Source organism: Plectropomus leopardus, chromosome 5 (genome assembly GCF_026936395.1).
Source record: "Plectropomus leopardus strain MGB_pleo_1.0 chromosome 5, ASM2693639v1, whole genome shotgun sequence".
Classification (NCBI taxonomy): domain Eukaryota; kingdom Metazoa; phylum Chordata; class Actinopteri; order Perciformes; family Serranidae; genus Plectropomus; species Plectropomus leopardus.
In genome coordinates, this window is record NC_142180.1 from 29,903,233 (window position 1) to 29,915,268 (window position 12,036).

The 12,036-nt window shown below is 34.7% G+C and overlaps 1 protein-coding gene across 4 annotated transcripts; it reads left to right on the forward strand.

The window, feature by feature from the left end:
• Positions 1–2,871: 2,871 nt before the first annotated feature.
• LOC121941180 (uncharacterized) lies at positions 2,872–11,016 on the forward strand. Of its 4 annotated transcripts, none has more exons than XM_042483909.2 (5): positions 2,872–3,020; positions 4,550–4,954; positions 6,748–6,804; positions 7,346–7,480; positions 10,487–11,016. In XM_042483909.2, the coding sequence occupies exons 1-5, from the start codon at positions 2,975–2,977 to the stop codon at positions 10,657–10,659; spliced, it is 816 nt and encodes a 271-aa protein (XP_042339843.1). In that variant the 5' UTR covers positions 2,872–2,974; the 3' UTR covers positions 10,660–11,016. The 4 variants fall into 4 exon arrangements, with proteins under 4 accessions (XP_042339843.1, XP_042339844.1, XP_042339845.1 ...); XM_042483910.2 differs by having other exon boundaries at positions 7,364–7,480; XM_042483911.2 differs by lacking the exon at positions 6,748–6,804.
• Positions 11,017–12,036: the final 1,020 nt, after the last annotated feature.

The following is a 12,036-nucleotide window of genomic DNA, read 5'->3' on the forward strand; positions in this document are numbered from 1 at the left end:
ATAACAAGAACAACAACAATGATACTACTACTACTACTACTACTACTACTACTACTACTTCTACTACTACTACTAATACTACTACTACTAATAATAATATTCTTAAAGGGAAATGTACCCTGAAAACAAAATACACACTAAAACAATTTGTTAGAACAAAATTTTGTCACAACCTCTTTAAAAGATTATGTTATGTAGTCTTTAAAAAAAGACTTCATAACCCACAACTGTTTATTAATGCAGAGCTCAGTGGATATTGTACTATGGTGGTGTTACACAATTACAAAAACCAGGTGACACACATTGAACCTGGGTCTGTTTTAAAGCTGGGGCCCAGAGCAGCTGTCAGCTTTGTCTGCTTTGGTTTTAATCCAGTTTACATATTTATTTACAAGGGAGAGCTTAATTGAAAAGGGAAAATAAAAACCTATGTTATTGTATATTTCAGTTCACCATTTGTCATTGATACATCACCTCTGCTTGTGGTATTAAAGGAGGTTCAGTTTTTGAAAAAGGTTTGCAGAGCAGAATTCATTCAGGAAGCTTATAACTCCCGGCTCTCTGTCACTGGTAGCATAATTTGCACGACACAAATAGCCTTAAACATTTTCTCACAGCTAGCATTTAGTAAGATGACAGCTCATCTACGGATGTAACTGAACATGCAGAGCACGATGTAGCTGTGCTATTGTTAGCACAAGCATTAAGTTTGAAAGAAAAACGAATGACTCCATCATGTCTTTTTATTGAGAAGTAGAGTACAATTAAAAATTATTAATATCTTTTAATTGATAAGATCAATATTTAATTAATATATTAATATTTAATTTATAATTACTATGTTCTATGGGTGTTTAAATATAGTTTTTTGCAAGTAAACTTTGTATCTCCTGCTTTTTTTAAAGCAAATACAATAAACTCTTTATTAACAATAAGTTGTATTATATTGCTACTAAAATGCAACTAAATTGCCAAAAAAAAAAGGTGGCATTGTACGCTTCTGCAATCCATGGATATGTTACATTTGCACGTTATTATGTAGCAGATTTGTTGAAGCTTTTTAACAACTCTGTGGTTCACATAAGGTTAGGTTTATGCACAAAAATCCCCTGGTTATGGTTAGGATAAGATCATGTTTAAGCTTAAAATATCCAGTTTTTAATGGCACTATACCTCAACGGAAAAACAACCACAGGTCGCTATAAAACACTGATATCTGGTAGAAAAAGCAACTGAAACCACAGCAATGACTCTCTAAAACATAGCTTAGTTGTTTGTTGGTTTCCTACAGCGGTCTGCAGCTTGGCTGGCGTCAGAACCGCGTGCAACACCATCTACAATCCCCTTTACCTCCGACTTACAAATTCAGCTCATTTATTACATCACTTTAGAAACATTAATACTGATAAAAACCTTTGGTGGTGTGCAGAATTGTACAATCCAATCCGAATTTATTTATAAATTTATAAATGATCAATATATAGAGTAAACATACGACAAAGAAGAATAAAAATAAGAATCACAAATAGCATCTTAATCTTAAGAGAGGCCAAAAAACAACCTGTTTAAAAAAGGGCAATAAAACCACAAGGTAAAACCACAAAACTGTCAACTCTCACACAAGGTCTCAGAAAGCCAAGGGGAATAAATGAGTTTTTAAATGAGATTTAAAACAGGAAAAGTCGGGGTTAATCTTATCTGCTCAGTGCAGAATGCCAACAAGTTCTTCTGGCGATGGGACTGAAACTACAGTATGTCGATTGGATGTTAACTGACAGCCCACTTGAGCAAATAAAACAGTTGCATGTTGGATTATTTTGTTCCGTTTACAGAAAATTTAACAGCATAAAGTGCTTCAGCGTAAATGTGCAACACGCTACACAAAAAATATCTGTATCAGCCTAAAAAGGGAGATGAATGGTATTTTCAGTCAAACATATAATTGAGTTTTATTTCAAACACAGTCAACCAACTCAACTCTAAACGACTGCCCCACTAAAAGAGATCATTTTTCTGCTTCCATCACAGACAGGACCTACTTTCAGTCTCTGAGAAAAAAAGTTAATGTGCTGGAGGTTTCAGAAGTTATACACCCCGCGTACACTTGAGATGTTTGCTCTTGTGGCTTTTTTCATCTTCATTGTCATGAACAGATGAAACACGGACCCTTATTATCATGCTGCATCCTTTCAACTTATGATGTTTATAGATATCAGAGTAAATCAGTGCTACACAAAGTTCAGATTTTAAGCACCTAACTGTGAAATTTCCCAGATTCTCAGTAGAGATCTTATCTTATCTTACAGGTTGTTCTTCCACAGTATTTCATATCATATCACATCTTTTTTGTCCCTTCTGCAATTATCTTGTAGGTTGTGGTTCAAGATTGAACCAGAAAGTTCAGCAGACTCAGTTGTGTCTTGTCACAGGAAACTCAGCACTCCTTTTCTTGTACACCGATGTGGGGATGAGGTGAAATACGTTTTAGCACCCTTGCACCAAAACCCACAAGGGTTTCACAAACCCCTCGTGGCATTGCAGTGTGCCCTGTTTTTATTTTTATTCAGCAGTCAGCACCTACATAGTGTATCTCAGAGGGATTCACTGTCTGCCACATATCTGCAGTAGTGTGAATAAAGCAGGATGTACATTTTTAGCAATGAGGTGGCATCCTGCTTTGATGTCTTTTGATTAAAAGAAAATGAAACAATAATGCAGTCGTGTTAATTTCTCGTCTTTTTGAAAGCCTACACTATTTTCCATCTTTAGGTGTTATATATGCATCCTCGAACTACACTCAGCCCCTCCTCAGACAACAACTTATTCTCACAGTACACAAAACACATAACACAAAAAACCACCTCCCACCCACACACACACACTTTTTTGTGTCACTTTGGCTCTGTCAGATATGCAGAGAGGCAGACGGCAGACAGGATGAGAAGAAGACGAAGACCACCTCTCACATGATACAATGGAAATGTGGCTGAAACGGACGATTCTTATGGTGTTTCTCGCAGGTAAGACTCCAGAAAACTGACAATATGCTGAAGATAAAACATAAAATATATCATGAGGCTGTTTAATAAGATGATAAATAAACAGAGTGGAAGTTTGCATGTACAGAGCTGTTTGAGAGCCAAACAAATGCACATGTTTGAACGGTTTTGTTAATGGCTACAGATTCTGTAAAGACAAGATAAAAATAATAAATCAATAATAATGATATAGTACAAGATAGATAGCTGAGATTTTGGGGGTTCTTCAGTTGTAGAATGTTGTACTTTGGTATAATGTTGTTTTAATGGCATTTTAAATGTTTGCATGGTTTTATATGAGTGAATTATGTATTGTGTGTATATAAAAGTACAGGTGCATGTGTGTACACAGATGTATATAGTTTTTTTAGTTGTTTATGACTTTATATCTTTTTTCTCTTTTTAATTTAAAGTTCATATATAAATAAAGTGCTACTTTTTTATTGCAGATTCTTCATGTATTCTGTTGTTAACTGTGAGCTGTGAATGTTAATAACTTCAACTTAACTCAACAATAGGGCTTTATTAAGCCTTTGAAACCTGGATCAGCATCAATTTTTTTTACAAGTATCTGGAACCACAGCAAACCAGTTTAATTTCTTTCAGAATCATGAGACAAAAGACAATGAGCAAGCAGGCAAGAAATATCTGACATGGAAGATGCTAGAAATTAAAAGAATTTAAACAATTATTAAAAATAAGCTTGGGTAAAGTGTCCTGAAAATTATAGTTTAAGTATCATAATTTCATATAAAATGATGTCACAGAATTATTATAATTTTGAAGCACTTTTTTTTAGGAATCACCTCTTTGTTTTTGGTTTTTACTTACGTTTTTTCTAATTTGCAGGTCATTTTCATTTAAAAATCTTGTTTTCTTGCAAATTTTTTAGTCATTTTCTAAGTTGCTCATTGCCTTCTTTGCATATTTTTAAAGAAATTAAACCAATTCACTCAGGTTTCAAAGGGTTAATCCCACACCTGACAATTCATACATTACAGAAGCTAAACAGTCAGAAGCACGAATAAAGTGAGAGTGCTAAAAAAGGATAAAGTATTATAGGAATGCAAATGCATAAAAACACTATGAAATCTATATATATTATGTACACCTTTAACTTATACAGACAACAGGTAAAAATAAAGTTCACACATGGTGTGTTGTATATTTACTATAAATGCATAGAAATATAGATATTACTGCAGTTACTGAAAACATTGCACAGTAGGAAACTGCACAGAGATGTTGCACAATATCAATATAGTACCTTTCATGTTGTATGTCGGTGGAGAGTGATGGAGACTTGTAATTTGTCATTTATTTATTTAAGAAGGGACAATCTACATTAATCCGCAATTAAACAAATGTGGCATAGGTGCTAGTTTTCATTAGTAATCCCTTGCCTGATGTTGAAAGGCATCCTAAAATAATTAAAAGAGATAAAAAGGCACACAGTACATTGTATAGTGATTCAAGTATAACAGGGTTTTTTTGTTTCTATCTATCTATAGGAGCAGCAGCAGCAGCAGCTCTGGAGAGATCAGCTCAAGCTCCGCTCACTGTGATTGTGGATGAAAATCAAAACAGAGCGGAAGCTGCTCCTGGTTCCTCTCTGACTTTCCACTGTAGACTGAATATAGAAACTCAAAACAGATTTCGGGTGAACTGGCAGTTTCGTGGACCTTCATCCAATAACTCACTAAAAGTACTGGATGACAAGGTGGTTAACAAGTCTGCAAAGACCTCCACAGTGGTGACGAACAAAACAAAGCAGGAGTCGAGGGATGAAGGGACTTTGTCAATTTACACTTTATCAAATGCAACAGAGGACGACAGTGGATGGTACTATTGCAAAGTCACAATAGAGATTCCCTCATTACGTGTTAAGACCAGCAATGGAACAGAAGTAGTTATTAGTAAGTATCACTTGTAACTGATGAAGTTGGTAATACTTTACTTTATTTCTATTTGTGTGTAAGTGCATTGAGAGCAACAAAAAACAGGGTCAGATTCCCTGTATGTGTACACATACAGGGTCGATAAAGCTGATTCTGACTAAAGTTACTCTATTTAACATTTATATAGCTGATTATATACACTACTATGCAGCTGTTTTAAGTCTTTATTACTCAACAGTATTTAACAGTAGTTATATTTTTATGATTACTATATTGTCCTTCATAAACAGATGCCCACAGAAGGAGTTTCAGTTGCTGACAAATACATTAATAAACACTTATATCTAGGGAGCAAAATGGTCTTAATTAGATTTGCTTCACTCACCAGACAAAAAAACAATGGTAACCTTTTGAGTATCTGGTTTTATCAGTATAATCAGTTGGGATACCTTATTCTGGGCTAAAAAAAGTACATATAATTTAAGCAGGAAAAAATGCAGTAATATCTGAACACCTGATATTTACAATGTCACTTGCTAACATATTTCTTTAAGAAAAAGGAAACATCAGTAAATAATAATTATTAGATTACTTGGATATATAATTCGATTGTCCTCAAAGTCTTCATTTCAGTAGCAACTATTAGCTGAAAGGTTACATGTAGTCTTTGGATTTTTGTTCACTATTGAGTTTGTCTCATTTTGCAAACAAAATAGTCAACAACAACTTGAGAGTTACCCAAAAAAAAGTCATATTCAAAATATGCTCGCTATATGAAGTTAATTCATTCACTCAGTGACTTAACAGTGGGTGTGTCAGGAAAAGCCTTTGTCATTTCGACTTTTTGTTAATTTGTTACAAGGTAGGAACTACAGTATACACAATGCTTTCCCAGCCTCCCCTGGGTAACTGTCCTAATTGTCCCAAGGAGAGAAGACACACTTTGGACTCCTGTGCTTGCTACCAACAAAAATTCAGACAGTTAACACAACTTTTTAGCGATTTTGGTTTTTTCCTTTTTGGATGTGGCAAACCTAACAGTAGAAGAATAATAATGAAAGAGACAAACGTGCTTAGCTGCTGCAGATTTTAAACGATGAATAAAATGTGAGAAGTAGGCAGAGGTTTTCCACTGTGAGGGTGAAAATGAGAAGTGTGTGACTGAGTACGTGAATGGCATAGATGTTTTCTTACTTTCGAAAAAGACGCTGTCCCAACCAACCGTGCTCTCACAGGCTGCTTTGGAATGTGAAATGAGGGGTACATAAAGTAAAGTGTTTTCATAACGTTTCATCCATTGAAACCTGAGCAAATTGGTTTGAATTCTTTAAAAAACAAGGGGGGGAGGGAATGAGCAACTTAACAACATATGGCCAATAAAAAAATAAATAAATAAAGCAAAAAAAGAAAGACAGAAAGAAAAAGACAACACAAGAAGATTACAGGAAAAATCCAGGAAATCAAAAAAATAACTGTATGATTTTTTGTGATGTAACATAATATTAAATATATAGTTATAATGATTATGAAAATAATAATATATATCATATATATATATTGAATTTCTTTCCTGTTCTTTAATCATTTTTCAATAATTCTCCCCCCTTTTTAAAACTAATTTTCTGGTCATTTTCTTTGTCACCTTATACTAATTTCTTGCCAAGATGGTCTTTGCCTTTTCCCCCCATGATTTTTGAAAGAAATCAAATTAATTTGCTCAGGTTTTAAACGCTTAACATAATGAAACATTTTATAATGAAGGGACTTGTGGCTTAATATAACTAAATGAAATTTTGTTTCCTCCATGACAGCAAAGAGCATCCATCACACAACAAGCCCGTCACTACCCATAGTGACGGGTAAACAAGGTGTGTGTGCATTTGCATGCATGTGTGTGGGTGTCTATGTGTGAGACTGTGTGTCTATTATGGAAAAATAATGCACCATGCATATTTTGGACCCAGCACGGTGTGAGCTGTTATTCTTGTGGTAGTAAATGTTTATTTTTTGGTTAACGACAATGTCAACTTATAGAGATGATGAGATCGCAGCGCTAAATAGATCAAAACTATGTCAAAATGTTCAGTTTTAATCTTTGAGGTGTGAAGTTTTGTTCACACTGGTATTGTGTTGATCACGTATACTCATTTCAAAAGTGATTACATGTTAAACCAAATTTTTATTAGCCGTATTATTGGGCCTTGGCCAGTGTTTCATCTGAAGAGACATTCTGTATATTCTAAGTAAGTCGAACTTAATGTGTTTTAAATTAAAATGAAATTGTGATATTAATTTCTTAAAGAAACTACTAGGTGCACACATTGGCCTCCTTACACTCTAATAAACTGACATAATTCTGATCACATTTCAAGACTGAAGACAGTTCAAGACTTGATTTTTCTCTTACAGCAACTGTGTCTCCCACAGGCCGCATCCCCATCATCAACCACTGGTTCTGGATCATACTGGGAGTGTCTGCTTTCATCCTGATTGCCCTGCTGCTCACGTGTGTCTGTCTGAGAAGAAGACGCAGCAGAAGCAGAGGTATCAGTCTTACTCTTCAGTTTGAGAGTTTAGATAACCATCTACCGACACTCCTGTAAACAGCATCTATAGATTGTAGATAAGCTCTGAGAAGCCGCAGGTCTGCAATGAAATCTGTACTGAGGGAGAAAGAGAGCGAGAAGCAAAAGGCAAAAGCTGGCAAAAAAAACCCCAGTTCAGATTTAATCAGAATGAATATTTCTGGTTCATTTTTGCAAGGAATTTGTATTTCACAGAAAAAGTTGGGAGTTTTTTTTCTTTGTATCTATCTGTAAGTGAGAGAACAAAAGAAAAAGAGGAAGGACTGATCATGACAGAAGGTAGTTACGTCTGCCCAACTTGTGTCCGGTGGATGCAAATTGAGTCAACAATTGGTTTGTGTGGTTATACTGCAGTGTGAGACCTTAGGTGTCAATGTAGGACTGAAGACACAGCCAACGTGTCTTCTGCTATGTGGTTTTAAGATTATTTTCTAGAGCAGAGTGCACACTAGGACCGTGTTTTGCAGGCAGAGCTCAGTGCACAAGGAGGGAAGTCAGATTTGGTCGCAACCGACTGACCCACACTGAGAAAAAACATCAGTTATTTGCAGAAACGACGTAAGCAGAGCTGAGAATCTACCCACACTGCTACTCCCACCACTTTCATTGCTTTGCCAGTCATGAATACAATTTTACCTGGTAATTCTCTAGAAGTCGCAGTCTATAATCCACATGCAAAATACATTTATGTAATTAATATTGACACCTTTACAGGCACAATATCCAAAACTAACAGCTTAAAATGGAAACAACCACTATCATTAGTTTGTAGGAGTTGCATTCGCACAATCTTTAAAATCAATGTAGTCAAAAATCTGTGTGAAATTTTCACATCTTTTGCAAAAATTAGCAAATTTGTCAGAGCTAAAACTGTTAATTTATTGATAATGGATAATTTGTTTTACTCAAAACCAACCAACAAACAAACAAAACATTATCCACTGGCTGCAGCTTCTCTATATTTGCTGTATTTTTCTGTATTTCTATTATTGTAAACTGGATATCTTTGGGCTAGGGTGAAGGCTTTATTTCAATAATGGGGGGTGCACATATGAAACAGGGGGGTTGCAGATCTTTTGCCTTAAATTTTGAGTGTCAAACACTTGCATGCATTCTGGTAAATTTTAATATACTGATTTGTGCTTTTTCTGTATCAATTTATAGTGTCAATGTCTTTAATTTTGTCAAAACTTAAGCCCCTTGCTACTTTCATTGTTTTATTGGGGGGACAAATGCACACGTTCTAAATATCGAGGCTGGCGTGTCCCCTGTGTCCCCCGAAGTCTAGGCCTATTAGAAGCAGTCAGCTTCCACTCTGTTGAACTGGGAAAACAATTTTAGTGTTTTTCTCACATTTTATACACTAACACTTTGATAATCAATTAACTGATGGGCAAATTAATTGATAATGAAAATAATTATTAATTGTGTCACAATAGTATATATGGTTGTTGCTTTCACACAGAAGTCAAATGCGCACTTATCTTTAACTCAAGCCGTAATGCACTGAATACATCTTGGTGATTAAAAAAAAGTGCTGTTTTTCTAATTATGTTTGTCATACAAAATATTTCAGCAACTATTCTCAACCTTTCCAACATATATGTTTCATAATTTCATTGATCCCATTATGTCAAAAAGCCAAAAAAAAACCCAACAAAACAGTGGAATCAGGTGACTCTTGAATTTAAGATTCAATGTTTGTCAGATTTCAGTGTGATATTTCATGTCATCATAATTGGCTTACAGGAGCAATTCACCAGGTATTCCCTCTCAATCACATTTACATAATGTACAAAACTTTCATGTTTTTATTGTAGTTTCATGTTGGTACAATATTTCCATCAGACATTACGCTCAAAGATATGAGTAATAAAGTGTGTCTAAATGTGATTGTTTGGCCACAGAGGGGGCAGTTAGAACACGAGTTAGAAGTAGGACAAATGCTACATGCCCGACAGTAAATACGGGGGGTGACGTGTCATGCCACATAATGTTTTGTGGCCTATATTATGAGCAGGACAGAAGGATTCCTGCACTAGTTTCAGTTGATTATGTCGTTTTAGAGGACCTTTATGTTGACACAGTTTCTTTATTACTTGACTGTCTTGACTCTTAAAAATTTCAGTTTGGTGAAACTAAGACACAACTTTTGGAAGTTCAGTCAAACATTTTGAGTGAGTGGTGTTTGTGCTGCAAAGTATAGATTGCTGTTGTGTTTGTACTTCATATTTTGAGAATGTGAGAGCAGTGACACAGAAAAAGTGCTGAAGAGACTGTAATGAAGAGAGTATCTAGTCTCGCTGCAGTCAGCAGATAAAATCTGTATTAACATTTTGTGATAGACTTTTAATTAGAAAGGAAACTCTGTCATCCTTAAGCGACGGCATTCAATGAGTTTGTAAATAGAATCTGCAAATCATAATTATCTTTTGTCCATCTTCCAACCAGTATTTGTTCTATATATCAGATCTACATTGCAGCTATCTGGCTTATCCTTGATGTAACCATGCAATGTCTATGTAAATAAGTTCATGTGGGCTATTGTTACCTACTTGAATTTATTAGATGTACACAGCAGTGCCACATATTGTATTTTTACCAATGCATTCAAATTTATTGCAAAATATATTATGAAAATTTCCCTCCTATCAGGGTACCTATGTATGTATTTATCTATTTATTTAATTACTATTTTTACCCAGAATGAATTTGTTCAAAATAATTTTTCTATGCTGGAAAAACTTATTTTTTCTCTTTTTTTTCATTATTTTAAATGTTTCTAGTGTGATTTTGCCAAGACAGCATCATACAAGAAAAAGAAAATCAGTCAGAAAGACTAACAATACTAAAACAAATAACATTTATAGTTGGCAGCTTGTCCCAGAACTTAGATGTTGTATAACACATCAGAGTTTTCAGCCTTACAAGTGAAATTAATCTTGTATGACTTTTTTTAATGCAGGAGAGGATCCTATCTATGCAAACACTCACAACAAACAGCCTTCACCTCGGCCCGGGATGGACAACCTGAAGGCGATTCCTATGTCTCAAAACCTTCGAAACCCAAGTCCCTGCAGGAATTATGATGACCGCAGATGGAGACAAAAACAGAGCAGAAGAAAAGAGACCTCATAAATCCTCCCATCAGCTGTGCTCACTGCAGTATAAGATGAATGAATCAGCTTCTTTATTTTTATGTCTTATATATATATTTCATACTTCACTTTTGAACTTGAATTGTGTGCTTTATTGTTTGTATTTCTTTTTAGGTATTTCCTGTAAAATGTATCATGAGCCACTAGATGGCAGATGCTGTCAATGGGTAAATTCAAAATGTTTTTTTTCCCTCTTTTATTTTATTTCAGCACCTGATTATATTTGAATATGCAGTCAGCAGCAACTTTTGTATATCAATTAAGCAAAAAGAGGTACATTTATGTTATTATCATCAGTTATGTAGTGATTGGAATAAAAGGTTATTGTTTTTGTCAACTGTGGACTTAGTGTTAGAGTTTAGGGACTGTTTGTGACTTGTGAGGCGGGAGGAGGTGGTACAAACCCAGTGAAACATGTCCAAAAAAAGTAGTTGCAGGATTCCTGTTTTATATTTTAGCTTAAGGGAAGGGCATACAATAGTGAGTTGTTATATATTTGGTATTTTTATAAATATCCTCTGAACCCCAAAAACCCACAAGCAAGTTTGAAAGGCAAGTTTTTAAAACAAAATTGCCAAAATCACATTGGTTACAGCCAGAAACTGTATGATAATTATATTATTTATAAAAAGAATTTGTATTTTGCTTATGAAATTAGCTTTGTTTGACACAAATCTGAGTGCAACATTTATGAATTTCGCATTATTGCCTTTTTAAAAACATCTGTTGGAAAACTAATCAAAAAGCCATCAAATGCAATAACATACATTACTTTGATGAAGTAATTAAAATAGTTATGGAACTTATTACATGTTTATCAGTGTAACTACTAAAGCCTTTAGAAGCCCTAAGCAACCATACATTCACAAATTTTTTCCCTCCACTTTCCTAAGATAACAGGATAATTTTCTCAAAATCTTGTGATAATGAAACAGTGTTTTCCCGAAGTAACGACACTATTAATTTGAGATCTCGAGATAATAAATTAAATGTTATAGGCCTGAGATTTCCATCACATGGGACATGTCATGCAGTGCTGACTGATGGATGCCCTGGACACTAATGTCCAGCACATAAGCTATTTGTTTTGTGATTTTATGCTTTATATTCTAAAATATTCTTTAATCGAATAAATGTAACAACAATGTTACAACAGCCGATGTTCTCCTGCTACTCTGACATTGCTACACAGCTTACTATTAGGTTATTGTACTGTTATCTTGAGATCTCAACTTAATTATATTATCTTGGGAAAATACAACTTTGTTATCATGAGAAAATTATCCGGTCGGGAAAACAGCAGAAATCAAGTCAAGTCAAATTTATTTATAAAGTCCATTATCACAAATCCCAATTT

Bases quoted from the DNA above. Each gene is read 5' to 3' on its own strand.
- LOC121941180 (XM_042483909.2), top strand. From the start codon at position 2,975: ATGGAAATGTGGCTGAAACGGACGATTCTTATGGTGTTTCTCGCAG. The intron at 4,955-6,747 runs GTAAGTATCACT...CCTCCATGACAG, and splicing joins TGGAACAGAAGTAGTTATTA to CAAAGAGCATCCATCACACA. The intron at 6,805-7,345 runs GTGTGTGTGCAT...TTTCTCTTACAG, and splicing joins CATAGTGACGGGTAAACAAG to CAACTGTGTCTCCCACAGGC.